Below are 18,866 nucleotides of genomic sequence, written 5' to 3' on the forward strand. Positions count from 1 at the left end.
ATATATTTTTATGGAGAGCAAAATCTTTTGGGATATTTAAAATCGAAGTTTATTTTTTATATAAATTTACATAAGAGTAAAGAAATTTGAATGTTTGTTCTTTTAAGTTATTTAAGGTTTGAGTTGATTTATTCACGAATAATATTCCTGTCTGTTTTTACCATTCCTACCAAAGATATTTCTGTCGACTAAATAAAAATTCCTTCTATTTAAAATTTAAATAGAACTTGAACAAATCGATAGTTCATAATATCCACGCAGACTTGCGTAAGGCGGGAGTTATCCGTTTTAACAAGCAGCGTATTGCACTGATACTGAAATAGCTGTGTGTGTATATATGTAGATATGTATGTATATGTATATATATATATATGTTTATATATGTGTGTGTGTATGTATGTGTGTATGTATATGTATGTGTGTATATGTACAGTGGTGTGAAAAACTATTTGCCCCCTTCCTGATTTCTTATTCTTTTGCATGTTTGTCACACAAAATGTTTCTGATCATCAAACACATTTAACCATTAGTCAAATATAACACAATTAAACACAAAATGCAGTTTTTAAATGATGGTTTTATTATTTAGGGAGAAAAAATCCAAACCTACATGGCCCTGTGTGAAAAAGTAATTGCCCCATGTTAAAAATAACCTAACTGTGGTGTATCCCACCTGAGTTCAATTTCCCGTAGCCACCCCCAGGCCTGATTACTGCCACACCTGTTTCAATCAAGAAATCACTTCAATAGGAGCTGCCTGACACAGAGAAGTAGACCAAAAGCACCTCAAAAGCTAGACATCATGCCAAGATCCAAAGAAATTCAGGAACAAATGAGAACAGAAGTAACTGAGATCTATCAGTCTGGTAAAAGTTATAAAGCCATTTCAAAAGCTTTGGGACTCCAGCGAACCACAGTGAGAGCCATTATCCACAAATGGCAAAACATGGAACAGTGGTGAACCTTCCCAGGAGTGGCCGGCCGACCAAAATTACCCCAAGAGCGCAGAGACGACTCATCCGAGAGGTCACAAAAGACCCCAGGACAACGTCTAAAGAACTGCAGGCCTCACTTGCCTCAATTAAGGTCAGTGTTCACGACTCCACCATAAGAAAGAGACTGGGCAAAAACGGCCTGCATGGCAGATTTCCAAGACGCAAACCACTGTTAAGCAAAATGAACATTAGGGCTGGTCTCAGTTTTGCTAAGAAACATCTCAATGATTGCCAAGACTTTTGGGAAAATACCTTGTGGACTGATGAGACAAAAGTTGAACTTTTTGGAAGGCAAATGTCCCGTTACATCTGGCGTAAAAGGAACACAGCATTTCAGAAAAAGAACATCATACCAACAGTAAAATATGGTGGTGGTAGTGTGATGGTCTGGGGTTGTTTTGCTGCTTCAGGACCTGGAAGGCTTGCTGTGATAGATGGAACCATGAATTCTACTGTCTACCAAAAATCCTGAAGGAGAATGTCCGCCATCTGTTCGTCAACTCAAGCTGAAGCGATCTTGGGTGCTGCAACAGGACAATGACCCAAAACACAGCAGCAAATCCACCTCTGAATGGCTGAAGAAAAACAAAATGAAGACTTTGGAGTGGCCTAGTCAAAGTCCTGACCTGAATCCAATTGAGATGCTATGGCATGACCTTAAAAAGGCGGTTCATGCTAGAAAACCCTCAAATAAAGCTGAATTACAACAATTCTGCAAAGATGAGTGGGCCAAAATTCCTCCAGAGCTGTAAAGACTCATTGCAAGTTATCGCAAATGCTTGATTGCAGTTATTGCTGCTAAGGGTGGCCCAACCAGTTATTAGGTTCAGGGGCAATTACTTTTCACACAGGGCCATGTAGGTTTGGATTTTTTCTCCTAAATAATAAAACCATCATTTAAAACTGCATTTTGTGTTTACTTGTGTTATATTTGACTAATGGTTAAATGTGTTTGATGCTCAGAAACATTTTGTGTGACAAACATGCAAAAGAATAAGAAATCAGGAAGGGGCAAATAGTTTTTCACACCACTGTGTGTGTGTGATATATTATATATATATATATATATATATATATATATATATATATATATATATATATATATATATATATATATATATATATATATATATATATATATATATATATATATATATATATATATATATATATATATATATATATATATATATATATATAAATACACACACACATATATATATATATATATATATATATACACACAGTTATATATTATATATATATATAATATATCACACACACACAGTGGTGTGAAAAACTATTTGCCCCCTTCCTGATTTCTTATTCTTTTGCATGTTTGTCACACAAAATGTTTCTGATCATCAAACACATTTAACCATTAGTCAAATATAACACAAGTAAACACAAAATGCAGTTTTTAAATGATGGTTTTATTATTTAGGGAGAAAAAAATCCAAACCTACATGGCCCTGTGTGAAAAAGTAATTGCCCCCTTGTTAAAAAATAACCCAACTGTGGTTTATCACACCTGAGTTCAATTTCCGTAGCCACCCCTAGGCCTGATTACTGCCATACCTGTTTCAATCAAGAAATCACTTAAATAGGAGCTGCCTGACACAGAGAAGTAGACCAAAAGCACCTCAAAAGCTAGACATCATGCCAATTTCCAAAGAAATTCAGGAACAAATGAGAACAGAAGTAATTGAGATCTATCTATCTATCTATCATCTATCTCTCTATCTCTCTCTATCTCTATCTCTACACACACACATATATAATATATACATAATAATACACACACACATATATATAATATATATATATATAATAATATACACACACACACTCTTGGGGGTGCCAGAATCTATGAAGGAAGAAAAATGAAAAACATTATTTGTACAAAATCTTTATTTATCCATTACTAAATAATTAACTGGGCAGGCTATTTCGTATCGGTGCAATTCGCTGCTTGTTAAAACGAATGACTCCTGCTCTTACGTGCAAGTCTGCGTGGATATTATGAACTATCGTTTCTGTTCAAGTTCTATTTAAATTTTAAATAGAAGGAATTTTTATTTAGTCGACAGAATATTATTCCGGAATAAATCAACTCAAACCTTTAAATAACTTATATTTTGCTCTCCATAAAAATATATCCTGTCTAAATTATACAAGTTAGAAATAATGTAAACGTTAAAAGAACAAACATTCAAATTTCTTTACTCTTATGTAATTTTATATAAAAAATAAACTTAAATTTTAAATATCCCAAAAGATTTTGCTCTCCATAAAAATATATCCTGTCAAAATTATACAAATTCAAATATGAACATGGTGCATAACAAAACCTTGAAATATAAATAAAATTTGTTCTTTTCAGCAATAACAAATCAAATCATTCAGTTGTCTTTGCTCTTATGTCATTTTATCAGAGGTGGGCGCCTGGCATCTTTTTTTGGCAACAAGTTCGTTTATGTTTGGTGTGAGGTTTTGTGTCGTGGAGATTCTCAGGATTAAACTGGTAGTTCAAAGTACATGAAAGCTGCATTTTTCATATCATTGATTAATTAATCCACATTTTTGCCCCCAAACTCCTCTATGCAATAGGGAGCAGAGTTTGTGTTATATGTGCTAAAATGAATCATTTCTTTCAGTAAGCAAGTAATAGCTATTTATTTTGAAATTTTAATTGTGTTCACCGATTGACAAAGTAAACTATTTCTTTTGTGATTGTTTGGTCATGTCCCTAGTATCATGGTGATTTAATGCATCCCCGTAACATATAAATTGATGGGCATTCTCTAAGGGTAAAAACTACGTTAAGGAGAAGAAACTTTCAATATTGTGATATAAAAGTGTTTTTAAAGAACCTAATTGAAGTGACTGCAATAACTTGTGTGCTACAAATGATAATGGCTGATGACAGTTAGGTGTGTTATTAATTAATTAATTAAGGAGGACATTTTTTTTCCCTTTTAGTCAGTGAAACTTGGCTATAACCATATGACAAATGCAGTTAAAAGCAATTTCTATCTGCATACAGACTATCTTGCTTTATAATTGTACATGAGATAATTAAAATATTTGGGCAAGTATCTCTGTTTTCAGTTCTGTATATAGAGATCAAGTGGATACATTTGCTCTTTGTCATTTAATGACATGTGCTGCGCTTAAATGTGAAAATGTTAAGTATGCTCTGCATGCTGTAAAACTAACAGCAGCATTCCACATGATGAGTGATATTTGAGCTGCCTGGTGTCTGTATTACAAATGGTGGTCATCATGGTGACTTTTAGTGTCCCTTGTGCAGAAGAATCTTGTTTAACTAATAATGAGTTTCTTAGATTTTTAAAGAAAATATAAACAAGTAATATATAAAAGAAAAAGCCAAAAGTAAACATATCTAAAATTATGGGATAATTTGTCTGGATCCTTCAATATATTCGTTTTTTTTTTAATTGAATATTGTTAAAAATATTGAAATAATTGCCACTATTTTGCCAATTTAAAATATGTGGGAGATGGGTTAACAGGGACAACTTGCGAGGAAAACAAAACAGTATAATCTATTATTTTAACATGACTTTTGCTATCAAAATTGCACTAAATAACTCCATAGACACAATGGCCCCATCTGATCTGTGAATTTGTCTCATTGAGTCGTACTTCTCCTTCCATAATAGTTGGCTGTGGTCCATGGTGACTGATTTTTCCATTAAATAAGGCAAAATGAAAGAGTAGTCCCTATGAATAGCAGGCATAGGTGTTACACTGCTGCTTCAATGGATTCCATCCATCCATTTTCCAACCCGCTGAATCCAAACACAGGGTCATGGGTGTCTGCTGGAGCCAATCCCAGCCAACATAGGGCACAAGGCAGGAACCAATCCCGGGCAGGGTGCCAACCCACCACAGGACACACATAAACACACCCACACACCAAGCACACACTAGGGCCAATTTAGAATCACCAATCCACCTAACAGGCATGTCTTTGGACTGTGGGAGGAAATCGGAGCGCCCGGAGGAAACCCACGCAGACACGGGGAGAACATGCAAACTCCACGCAGGGAGGACCTGGGAAGCGAACCTCAATGGATAACACTTTCCAAAAAGACTGAGAAAAAAAAAACTTGTGGGGCAAGACTGAAATAAAATAATAGTAAGACATTATGTATTCTGAACACAATCGGTGGATTTTCCAACCTGAGCCCATAACTTTGAAAAGGTTTAAAGGTGTGCATGATTTTTCACAAAGATTAAGTGGAAGACACTCCAGACTTTCTTAATCAACTCTGAAGATTTATGAAGTAAAATACACAGTGGAGTATTGAAATAATGATATGAGGAGCTCTAGGATGTATGCATATCTGTTGCTTTTGCCAGTGCATTTTAGGGCAAATCATAACTTGACATCAGCAATGTACCCTGCTGTTTGTCTTAAGACTGCAGGAACAAACATTAGGCCAACAGAGGTCTGAGTTTGTATGGTGGAAGTTGTGGTTTTGTTTTACATATTGAAATATCTTCAGTTAATATGCAGTGATTGAATAGTTTTAATAGAAGGTCGTACTTTCATTTGAGTGCTCCCAGCAAAATCTAGGACTTGCCTGTTTAGATAACTAGTGTTTACCCAAAAAATAATTGTTTACATGATATGTTTTTCTCATAACACGTACAGTTTTCATTGAACAAGTTAATTATTTTGTTTTGCTAAGCTGCATAACCCCCTTCTGTTTCAAATGGAATTCTTATCTGTTTTAATGCTAATTCCATTTCTGTATTTTAGGTTGGTAAATAAGATTAAACCCGGTACAATAAAGAAGGTGAATAGGTTGTCAACCCCAATTGCTGGATTGGTAAGTTTTTATAAAGCTCCTTTTTATTTTTTTATTATGGAAAGTAAAATTAAAATATACACAATTTTGAAATTGATCAAATTGCATGCATTTTGCATATTTTAAAGAAATTTTTAAACTTTTTGATTTTGGTAGTGTTTATGATTAAAAAAAGTCTGAGTTGACAAGTGGGCTTAAGGAATTTCAAAGTGTTTCATGCAGAAGCAGTTTTGACAGCGTATCCAATTTCGTTGGTTAATTTATATACTGCTGATATTTAACAAGGAATATGTGCATCAGAAATATGTTGTATAAATATATCTTTTTTATTTGTATGTTATTGATCCATTAAGTTTTCACTTTCACTGGATTTATTTTCACCTCAGTGGAACCACTACGTAATCTCATTGCATAGGTATATCTCTAAGTAGCTGTTTTGTTAGACAAATAAAGCTACATCTGGCTTCATTAAAATAAGTCCTTCTAATACTAGAGCTGAAGGAGAAATAGTTAACAAGAGGGAAGGATTCTGATTATACTAAAAATAACACCAAAAAGAGGAGGCAGTTAACTACCATTGGATTTTCCTGATGTGTGCTCTTTGCTAAACAAGAATGGGGAATTGACTGTGGAGAAGAAAAAATGTTGGTTTTGAACCTTCTTTGTCGATTGGGCGTAATTTAAGTGTTCCGTTTCTTGGGAATAATAAACACTGCTCACAATACATTTATTAAAATATTATGGTTCCATAAAGGTGGTGGTCAAAAGTGATATGCTATAATTTAGAACTTGTTGTGAGTGTTTTTAAGGAGACTTGAGGAGTTGTGGCATTTCTTACTGCACATCAATATGTCTTGTGTATAACTGAATATATCCTTGGACTTGTGATATGATAAGTTTAATACTATTATGCATTAAATTATTATTCATTGTTATAATTAGATCAATATTGGGAAATCAGCCATTTTAAAAGAAATAAAACATTCTTTTTAAAATGTGTACGTCTATTCAAGGTATTTTGCAAATTTTGGCAAGCCCAAATAATGGACTGTGGTGCATTAATTTTTCATCTAGAATATATGGATAGGAAATGTCTTTCTCATTGTAAAATCCTATTTTACATGTAGTCCTAATTCCGTTCTAGGCCCAGACTTAATTTTTTTTTTTTTTATGTTAATGGTTGGATTTCAGAATAAAGTCCTTTTACATAACAAACTTGGAAAGAAGTATTGCATATAGCTCAAATAGGACAAAGGTTGTTGATCAGTTTAATTCTTGGAGTGGTAGTGCTTGGAGAGGATTAAATTATATGGTAGCAAAGTAGGCTAAATAAAGAAAAACCATCAAAAGACCGATAGATCTTTTCCCCCTACACTGGGTTGTGCTGCTTTCTTGTTAATAGAGAATATGAGAACATTTGTGCAGAACTAAACATGTGCGTTGAAACAATCTTTAAAAAGCAAGTTGTGTCTTCTTCTTTTGGCACTTTTTGATATTTTTTTTATCCCAGATGGTTTATTTAAAAGGATACTGAGGAAATGTGCATGGTATTATGGTTATATTGTCCCATTGTTTTTATTTCAGCCTTGGGTGGGGCTTGGTTCATGGGAAAAGAACCACACAGGCTTGGTAGTAATAAGGCTACAGAGATGGATGAATTTCAACTGCGGCTGGTAAAGTTGTAGGATTCTATTGAATTGAATTGTTAATTTGGAAAGCAGTGTCCATGTTGTTAGCTTGCTTAACAGTTCGCTGAATGCTTTGAATGACACCAGTGATATTTTTTTTTTCCTCACTTTTGACATTCCTGGATACCATATGTAGTCAATATGAAGTTAACTTCAGGACTAGCAGTTTATGCAGTTATGATGATAAAGCTTGTCATCTCTGTTTGAGAGGGATCATGTTGCCATTCTTGTAATTTTAATCTTAACATTGATTTTAAGTGTACCCATTAGCAATTTGCTTACATTCTACATTACATTACATAGAGTCTGTTTTGCTAATCTGAAGTTGTACTGTCCTCTGGTGAAAAATGATGTGTTCATTTCAGTTGAGTAAACCAATAACTACTGCTTTTTTTTATTCACAAGTAAGAGTGAGGAGATCTTCAGAAAAAGCTTCAGAATGGGACAAGTAGTTGTGCTGCTGTGGTTGTTCAATCAGTTTGTGTTTGTAAAACAAGGGCCTGACATATGGGACAAAATATATGGTTTATCATTAGGTCTCGGATCATAAGTGAGGTTTGGATCTTTATATAGGCATTGGTACAACCAGCAACAACATAGCTGAAATTGCTAATGCTATAGAATGTTTTAGCGCTGAACAAGTTTGCATTTACTACATGTTTGTTAGTAAGTAGAAATTTGAAGTATTTTGTTCTAGTTGGGGCCATAGTTTTAAAAACATTTTTTTTAGTAGCCAAAGGCTCTCTTCACATAAAACCATTTATTACAGTAAATTTTCTGAGCAGTTACTTTCAATACATATGCGGATTGATTTTCAACTGTTAAACAAAAGGTTGCAGTTTCTCTTGTATTGCTGAAAGTGTGCAAGGTTTGAGAGGTTTTAAGTCCATAAGACAACAATGTCCAAAATTTGTAATGCCTTAATGACTGCCAAGTGGTAAAAATTTTCAAGATCTTAAAAAATAGTTGGCAAGCACAACACTTTGCCAAAAGACATCATGCCCCTGTCCTACAACTGCTAATGCTACATCATACTTAACTGCCAATACCAGACTGGTAACAACTCCTTAATTTGGTATCCGAAGTAGTAATTGAGGGCACTAAGTCATGTAGCTTCTGTGATATATATTTTTTTTTCCTTCTTCATCCTTTGATCGAGCAAATTTATTGTCTTGCAGCTTTCAGTGAACTTACAGCCTGCACTAAATTGATGCCCTTGCCAAGCAGTTTTTTGCTAAGCTATGCAGTTGGTTGAAGCAAATCAAATATCTGCACAGACACTGTCAATTGGCATGATTTGATCATTGCAAGATATCCCTTAATCTTTGCTCAATCTGTGTCAGGTATGGTTTTGTACTCTGCCATATGTCCAAATATTCTAGTAATAGATCACAGGAACCCATTTTGGCTAATGCCAAGTTCCTTTGGGCCTCTCGGTCTCTTTGGGCTTGTCTCATAAAATAGTAGAGATTAAGTAGAGTGTGCTACGTGTTCTCAAAAATATTCTCCTAAAAGCTTCTTTTAAGCAGAGTTCCAGCCTATTCATAGGCGTGGGCTTCCAAAGTAAATCCTGAGCAAAGGTAGTTTTGTTTATTGCTGACTTGAATTCTGCACTGTAAGATAAGGATTTTAAACTACAATAAGACACTAAAAGTGACATTGAGAGTTCATCCTGATTATCCCAAAGGATGGATGGATGGACATATAGTTAAAAAGATAACACTTTGTGTCCCCAGGAGAAAAATTATGAATGGAACAGATTTTCTTTTTGGGTGCTCAGTATTGTTTTCCAATAGAGTGAGCTAATTTTTGCAGATCTTGCTTGTCATGGATTTCATACCACATGCGAAATGAAAATGATTTTACACTAATTTGTGGAGTCACCTATCATATTTACATCCTCCATCTCTGTCATATCTAAAAATGTGATCAGTGTTCCTCTTGGTCAGTGAAGAACAGAAGCGTATTAAGGCCACGGAGAAAAAAAAAAATACGGACACAATGGGGGGGGAAACAAATCTAAATGTCAAGATTAAAGTCGACATGTTGACTTTATTCTCGACATTTCCACTTTATTCTTGCCATTTATGTTGAGATTAAAGTCAACATTTCCACTTTATTCTAGTACTGTAGTTTATTTTGTCAGTTGAATGTCGCAATCTAAACTTCATCTTAAAATGAGTGTTTAATTTACTATATTTTCTCAAACCCCGTCATAAATTAATGTAGCACATCAAATGCTTTATATTAAGTGTTCCCCGACCCCGTTGTTAATCTCTACGCGCTTCTTAAACAGACTTCCTCTTGCACTGGGAGGTGCCGGCTGCGATCGCCGCACATTGACTTCATGATATTCCTGCTCTATGAACATTCAGAGTACTAAGATAAATACTTGATATCTTTTTCACGATGAAATGCATTAAAGCATGTATTAAACATGGGTGGCAAGGGGCACGGTGGCATGGCTGTAGTGCTGCTCCCTTGCATTAAGGGGTCCCCAGGTGTATGTTCAGTGTAGAGAACCTTATAGCAGGTGTGACGAGGCTCCAAAAAACTGGATATAGGAATGGGTATCACAGAGGTTTAACTTAAATATTGTGTAAATTTTGGGTTTATGATGTGGTGATCGGAGACACGAATGCAGAATTCAATGGATGTTCTTCTGAGCGGGCTTTCTTTATTGCATGCGTGCTCTCTGTATCTGACGTACTAAACCTCCAGTTCCTATCCTTCCTTTTTCTTTCTCCACATAACCAATCACCTCATGATAAACGTCTTTGTGAAATTAAAACTAGTTATAAACTTACGGTCTCCAATGAGTTGAGTGCATTTCATAACTAAGTCTAGATTCTTAATCAGCTTGTTCAGTCAGTGGGCCTACCTTTAAGTGATATTACCAGCTAGCACACCACAGCAAAGAAAACTACACTGGCTATTGCAACACATATGAAGTATGTCACTACCCACAATAAAGGAATGCAATCTCTTAAGAAAAAAAATATTCTCCTCTTCCCTTCCTTGTACAGTCGTGGCCAAAAGTTTTGAGAATGACACACATTAATTTTCACAAAGTTTGCTGCCTCAGTTTTTAGGATGGCAATTTACTATATACTCTAGAATGTTATGCAGATTGATCAGATGAATTGCAATTAATTGCAAAGTCCCTCTTTGCCATGAAAATGAACTTATTCCCAAAAAGCTCATTTCCACTGCTGTTGTGAAGAAGGCTTCAGGGTGCACAAGAAAGTCCAGCAAGCTCCAGGACCATCTCCTAAAGTTATTTCAGCTGTAGGATCAGGGCACCACTTGTGCAGAGCTTGCTCAGGAATGGCAGCAGGCAGGTGTGAGTGCATCTGCACACAGTGAGGCGAAGACTTTTGGAGGGTGGCCTAGTGTCAAGAAGAGCAGCGAAGCAGCCACTTCTCTCCAAGAAAAACCTCGGGGACAGACTGATATTCTGCAAAAGGTACAGGGATTATACTGCTGAGGACTGGGGTAAAGTAATTTTCTCTGACGAATCCCCTTTCTGATTTATTTGGGGAATCCAGAAAAAAGATTGTCTGGAATAGAAAAGGTGATCGCTACCATCAGTGCTGTTATGCCAACAGTAAAGCATCCTGAGACCATGCATGTGTGGGGTTGCTTCTGAGCCAAGGGAATGCACTCATTCACAATTTTGCCTAAGAACACAGCCATGAATAAAGAATGGTACCAAAAAATCCTGAGAGCAGCTTCTGCCAACCGTCCAAGAAGAGTTTGGTGACGAACAATGCCTTTTTCAGCATGATGGAGCACTGTGCCATAAAGTAAAAGTGAGAACTTAAGTGGCTCGGGGAACAAAACATTGAAATTTTGGGTCCATGGCCAAGAAACTCCCCAGACCTTAATCACATTGAGAACTTATGGTTAGTCCTCAAGAGGCGGGTGGACAAACAAAAACCCACAAATTCTGACAAACCTCAAGCATTGATTATAATTGAATGGGCTGCCATCAGTCAGGATTTGGCCCAGATGTTGATTGACAGCATGCCAGGGTGAATTGCAGAGGTCTTGAAAAAGGGCAAACACTGCAAATATTGACTTTTTGCATAAACTTAATGTAATTGTCAATAAAAACCTTTGAAACTTATGAAATGCTTGTAATTATACTTCAGTATACCATAGAAACATCTGACAAAAAGATCTAAACACTGATGCAGCAAACTTTGTGAAAACCAATATTTGTGTCATTCTCAAAACTTTTGACCACGACTGCATAGTTCTGCTCTGTTACTAGACTAGTCCAACCTGTTATGTATGGTGACCCCAGCTACACGTTTAGCAATGCACCACCTCCATATCCACTCACTCAATAATGACTAGGTTTAGAGGCTGTTTGATGCAGTAAATATCAATTACCAACTCATTGGTTTTGCTGGCGGTGTTTTGCAGACAGTTCTCATTTCACTAAGACTCTCCTTTTGACTCTTTATACTCTATTGTTATTGAAGTCATTTGCAAAATCAACCATAATCTTTACACTGCTGCCACACAGCAGTGTGTCTACATTGTGTTTCACAAAGGGACCAGCCAATCAAAGGTCTTCGTGATGTGGGACAGAAGAGCCACAGCTCTATAGCCATTAGGTGAAGAGAAGCCTTCCTTCTTTGCAACTGGAAAAAATTATAGGATATTTTCCACAGCAGCAACACTTTCTGGAGTCTTCGTGACACACTGAACATGTAGCTGAAGATGTCACAAAGTTGGTCAGCATAAGCTTTAAGAACTGAAGGACTCCATTCATGTGATACCATAGATTTATTTGTGTGCAGCCTCCTAATGTGCCTTCTTACTTGGTAATCAGTTATTGACAGCCCATATTGATGGCCGTAGCTGGGCTCCTTAGTTGAAGTGGTAGTAGTAGCTGATTCAGTAGGTGTCAGTGTGGTGGGGACTGGCCATTGGAAGAAGGTGATGATGGAAGGAGGGAAGTCTACTAAAAATGGTTAAGACCATTGCCTTTGTCCATATTCTCTTCTAGCACCTGAGCCCTGGAGTGCTTGAGTCCAGTAACTGTGTCCAGTCACTAAATGAGATTGATTTCTATTTTTGCTCTGTAAACTTCCTTCCTTTCAGTCAGCTTTTTCTTCAGCTCTTGCTATATGCCTTTTAGAGCCTCTTTGTTGAAAGCTCTTATTGATGCATTCAGGAGACTTTATTTTTAGCACCCCAGGTTAATATGGTCTATGGCGCAGTGACAGAGTCCCACAGAATAGTCCCCAAGTAACTCGCACATAATTTCCCAATCTGTTCTTTGGAAAGCAGTGGTCTTTCAGTGCCATTTCAGTCTCCAGCCTTATTATCCTGCTGGCAGTAGGTTGCCATCTAATAGAGGTCTTATAGGTGGGAATAAGATGGATCAGATAGTAGTCAGATTTGGCCAGTGCTGCTACAGGTTTACAAGGTGTATGCTTTAATGTTAATCTATTTATGTAGTTATTTAGTGAGCTTTTGTAAAAAGCCAAATTTCTCCCTGTGGACTGGTAAAATGCTATCTACAGTATCTTATCTGTATTATTTAATCTAAATAAAGCAGGTCCTGCTTGTTTCTGTAAGTGAATCATGACACAAACAACTGGATGTTTGTCATTGGTTGAAGTCACCCTATATTAGAACTGCAGAGTAGGTGTAATTCATCAGAGTGTTGCTAACGGAGTGAATTAATAATTTTTTGTTGCCGAGTCCCTGTTTGCAGATGGAGGAATATAACAATAATATACTGTGTATCTATCCATCTATACTACAGGGTCACAGGGGTCTGCTGGAGCCAATCACGGCCACCACAGGGCGCAAGGCAGGACACACACTAGGGACAATTTAGGATCGCCAGTGCACCTAACCTGCATGTCTTTGGACTGTGGGAGGAAACCGGAGTACCCGGAGGAAACCCACGCAGACACGGGAGAACATACAAACTCCATGCAGGGAGGACCTGGGAAGCAAACCCGGGTCCCCTAACTGTGAGGCAGCAGCGCTACCCGCTGTGCCACCAAGCCATATAGATAGATATTCTGTAAATATATATACTATAGATGTAGAGAGAGAATCATATCATCTTTCATATGCTAGAAATACTTATTTAATATCTCAAAAAAATATGGGAGAATTTTTCTCTGTTGTGCAAGTTACTTTCCACTCCTTGTTGGTTTTAAATTTTAACATTGTAATTTGTTTCTATGCTTTATATTTGAGACTTTTTTTTTGTTTGTTTTTTTAGCTTTACTACCCATTGTTTTCCTTCAGCTTCTTTTAACTCACTTTTTCCAAGTCCACTAAAGAAAAATAATTTGGGCCATTTTCATATTGGCAGCACCAAGTTAGTATTTAACTGTTTGGCAATACATCTTGTAATTCTGTGAACTATTGGTTTACCACATGATACTATAGAAATTCAAAGGGTAAGGTTTAAGGAAGTGGTTTTTTGATGGCTAATGTTTTTTAATTACTAAAAAGCTAAAAAGATCTTATTTGGCCTTACTTCAGGTTATTCAAAGGAATCTTTTTTTCATTACCAAGCTCCTCACTACCTCATTTTACTCTCTCATTTGAAGCTAGTAGGGATTAAATTTCACATTAATGCCAATCGTAATTAACATGTCACTTAGGGTGTACTCGCACTAAGGACATTTGTTCCATACCGTGCCCAAGTGGGATTGTCCCACACCCACTCCCCCACTGGCCTGCATTGTCACTGTGCTTAATGTTCTGGGCCCGGGCACACTTTTGTCATGACCATGCGACTTTGTACAAAGCCAAAACAGGATCTGAACACGGGGTGACAACATGCATGTCAAAATGATTTTACTTATTTAGTAGCTGGTTTGGAGTCATGTAGAGCAGGGTAATGCTCTAGCCTCTTACAGATTTGAGTGTGCAGCGCAGCATTTTGTTGTTAATCGTGATGCACATATGAGAAGATTTTTACAGAGACACACGATGATGATAGGGCAGGAATTTGCAGCTTTTCTTGCCAACTGCAATCCATGCTTGTGTGAAAGGTGAGAATAAAAACCTTTTTTTAACTTTAATTGGTATTGAATGAAATGAGTATTACACTATCTGACTTGTCGCATCATTGATGTTTGTTTTCCGTGCTCAGGAATATTTAGAGATCACACTGTTTCTGATTCTTAGTGGACCATGTCCGGACATGCCTCTTCCAAGTGGGCCAGAGCACAGTATGGCTGGCCCAGCATGGCACGGAGAGATCACACTAGTCAAACAAACTAGACTTTATGGGGTTACAATGCAGTCAAACGTACTCGGGCACAGAATGAATTGCCACTGTGAGTACACCCTTATTTGAATGTTGAGCTTTTTTTTTTTTTTTTGTCTTTTTTAATTTTCAGTTGGCATGTTTTTAATTTTTGTAGAAGTGTATGCTCCCCCATCCCTTTAGAGCCTTGGAGTAACTTTTTATACAGCACGTTTTTGTGAGAGCCTCATATTAAAGCAGAGAGTAGCATTTTGTTCTCTTAATGTGACTTAAATCAGTTAGAAGTACTGCTCCCTTCCCCCTACCACAGTGGTTTTGCATATTACATACTAGTGCAGGGTGGAGTGGATGTTTTACCATACCTGAAACTAAGGCCTTATTCTCAAATCTGTTAGTTACACAACAAGCCTAACTTGATTTCATTCTTGTCATTTCCATATTGAAATAGACTTTCTTTTGTTTGAGCTGCTTTCAGTTCTGAATAATATTAGATGAATGTTGTGGTGCTGCCCTTTTCGGAAGAATGTATTGCAGCTTGTCTTCTGTTGTTTTCTTATAGAATGAACTAAGATCCATTTTATTCCAACAGTAGTCACTTTTTTTTTTATAGGAATACCTGTTGGCACTAAACTGGCATGTGTTGTATTATATATACTTTATGTATTAACCCAGTTCTTCCTTTTTAATTTAGCAATTTGAGATTTGATGTCTGTATCTAATCCTTTACCTGACTGTCTGCCCATATACATAGTGTTTGACCTCAGACTAGATGTGATTTTTTTTTTTTTTTTAATAAATTAAATTGACATTTGTGAGAGTGATGGTACTTGCTTGATATAAACGTAGAACATACTTTTCTTAACTAAATTATCACACTTTTGCAGTGGTTTTTTTTTAAATACAAATTTGCTTTGTTGCATGACTTTGCCTGGTAATTTTTGTAAGACAATAGGTATCAGTTATAGTGCCGCTAGTTACTTAGTAGTTTTGATATATCCAAGTAACCAAGTGAGTGCTTTTCTCAATACAATATTTGTAGGTTTAAGGGCTAATAGCAGGCAGTGTGGTGCAGTGAGGTTGTGTTCAAATCCTGCTACTTACACTATGTAATCAAGTCACTATGTAAGCAAGTCGCTTCATGTTACCACATATATCACAAATATTGTAACATACCTTGGATAAAGGTGTCAAAGATAAGTAATAATATTATTGGGTCACTCTTGAACATGTCATGTACAGTTGTCCATGAGTAAAATATTCCTGCATTAGATTAATTCCTTTTTTGTTTTTTCTTTTTGTTTCAAACCCCTCCGCTTTTTCTGGTGACTTGGTTTTTGTTGATGGATAAAAGAGGTCCATGGCAAGTAAGTTCTCTAGGTATGTCAGAGGACCGAGACTTTGTGAAGTGGGGTCCAGTCTCACGTGGGGAGGCAAAAGGGGGGGGCAAAATGGGTTTAAGGGGGAGAGAGAGAGAGCAGGCTATATTTAATCTATCCTTTTAATCCTTATAACTACCAATGTAACAATAGGCTGCATGGCAATAACTCTTGGGGAAATAGGAAATTAAGGTTAAAGCTGTCTCACTTCCAGTTAAGACTATAAAATGACATCAAAAATTCAAAATCAATGTCTCCATGATGGGACAGTTAACTTTGTGAGCTGGAATGTTAAAGGCCTGAATCACGGATTAAAGAGAAAAAAAGTACTCTCACCTAACAGGTTTAAACACTAAAATAGTATTTTTACAGGAGACCCACTTATTAAGCAAGGATCAGTTCTGGCTGCAAAAGGACTGGACTTACCAAATGTTCCATTCTAGCTTTACAAAGAAAACTAGAAGTGTGGGAATTCTTATACATAGAACAGTTTCATTTGTAGCATCAGAAGTAGTATCTGATCCTGAAGGGAGATATGCTATGGTCATGGGCAACTTATTTAACTGTAAAATGATTTTGATAAATGTTTATGAACCTAATAGTGATGATACGGAATTCATACAAAATGTATTTGCATCCATTCCCAATGTGAACACTCATAAAATTATAATGGCTGGGGACTTTAATTGTGTTTTATATCCACTCTTAGATAGGACTCCTATCCCAGAGGGGATGACATCTAACACTGCAAAGACAATTACACAGTTTGTAACTGACCACAACTTATCAGACCCCTGGAGGTTTCTAAACCCAAACTCAAGAACATATTCTTTCTACTCACCAGAACATCATTGCTACTCAAGAATAGATTATTTCTTTATAGATAATAATTTCTTGCCTACAATTAAATCTTGCAAGTACAATGCTATTGTTATTTCTGACCATGCACCTCTGATCTTGGAGGTAAAGTCACTATGCCCTACACGCTCACCTCACTGATGGCGTCTTAACCCACCTCTATTAACAGACGAGAACTATACATAATTTATTGCCAAAAAAAATCTGTTTCTTCCTAGAGACAAATACATCCTCAGAGGTTTCTGCAGGAATACTCTGGGGAAACTCTAAAGGCCTTCTTAAGAGACCAGATTATTTCATATCTCTCCCACAGAAATAAATTGGAAACCAAGAAAGTATCAGAGTTAAAAAGCTAAATTACTAGAATAGAGGAAGAACATGCCAGGCTTCCAAGCGAGGCTCTATGTAGGAAAAGGCGGGCTCTGCATTCAGAACTCAACCTCTTGACAACTAAAGAAACTGAACAACTAATTTATAAATCCAGAAATCATTACTATGAACATGGAGAGAAAGCTAATAAGCTTTTAGCTCAACAAATCCTCAAGCAAGAAGCTCACAATGCAATCCCAGTAATCACCAACACGAATGGAGACTAAATCACTGACCATAAAATATAATGCACACATTTAGAGACTACTATAAATCCTTATATTCTACTGAGTTTAAAGAAGACAACACACACTCTAATGTATTTCTGGATACATTAGATACCACAAATAGATACTTTTAGTGCAGATGAACTGGATAAACCTCTGGCGCGATCAGAATTAGTAGATGCTATAAAGTCACTTCAAGGCGGGAAAGCAGCAGGCCCAGAATTCTCCGCTCAGCTAGCTCCCCTCCTATTAGCAACATTTACAGAAGCTAGAGACAATCAAATTCTTCTTCAAACTTTTCACCAAGCATTAATCACCGTATTTCCTAAACAAAATAAGGACTTATTACAATGTGCATCATACAGACCAATTTCACTTCTGAATAATGATGTTAAGATACTCTCAGAAATCCTAGCTAGAAGGATGGAGAAAGTGCTGCCTTTGGTAATACCACAAGATCAAACTGGATTTATCAAGGGTCGATACTTCCAATCTTCGACGCCTGATTAATGTAATATACTCACCAACAAAGTCAAACACCCCAGAAATATCATTGGATGCAGAAAAAGCATTTGACATGATTGAATGGAAATACCTTTTCACTACATTAGTGAAATTTGGATTTGGCCTGAACATTTGTGCATGGATCAGACTACTGTATACCAAGAAGCTTCAGGTTTGTATTAACCACATTTGTTCAGACTACTTTAAACTAGAACGTGGTACCAGACAAGGATGCCCCTTGTCACCACTGCTATTTGCAATCGCCTTTGAACCACTGTCGAAATTCTTATCAGATAAAGGGGATTTTCAGAGAAGCAAACATATGCAGTTTTTAATATCTGGAAAAGATTTGGGATTAAATTGCTTAGAGATCTTTATATAGACAACATCTTTGCATCCTATGAACAATTAAATTCCAAATTTAACTTTCCAGCTACATATTTCTTTCACCATCTTCAAATTAGGAACTTTGTTAAACAGAACCTGCCCGATTTTCCTCATCTTACACCCTCATCCATGCTGGAAAAAATATACAGTAATCCCTTGCTATATCGCGCTTCGACTTTCGCGGCTTCACTCTATCGCAGATTTTATATGTAAGCATAACTAAATATATTACGTGGATTGTTCGCTGCTTCGCGGGTTCTGCGTACAATGGGTCTTTTTACTTCCTGTACATGCTTCCTCAGTTGGTTTGTCCAGTTGATTTCATACAAGGGACGCTATTGGCGGATGGCTGAGAAGCTAACCAAT

The 18,866-nt window shown here is 36.6% G+C and overlaps 1 protein-coding gene across 12 annotated transcripts in view; it reads left to right on the top strand.

Moving 5' to 3' along the window:
- Positions 1–18,866, top strand: part of lmo7a (LIM domain 7a) — a 183,326-nt gene that overhangs the window by 41,115 nt on the left and 123,345 nt on the right. For all 12 annotated transcript variants that reach the window (XM_039745351.1, XM_039745352.1, XM_039745355.1 and 9 more), the window contains exon 4: positions 5,788–5,857. In XM_039745351.1, coding sequence (XP_039601285.1) covers positions 5,788–5,857 — 70 coding nt within the window. The remainder of the gene's footprint in view (positions 1–5,787; positions 5,858–18,866) is intronic.

This window comes from Polypterus senegalus, chromosome 2 (genome assembly GCF_016835505.1).
Source record: "Polypterus senegalus isolate Bchr_013 chromosome 2, ASM1683550v1, whole genome shotgun sequence".
Taxonomy (NCBI): domain Eukaryota; kingdom Metazoa; phylum Chordata; class Cladistia; order Polypteriformes; family Polypteridae; genus Polypterus; species Polypterus senegalus.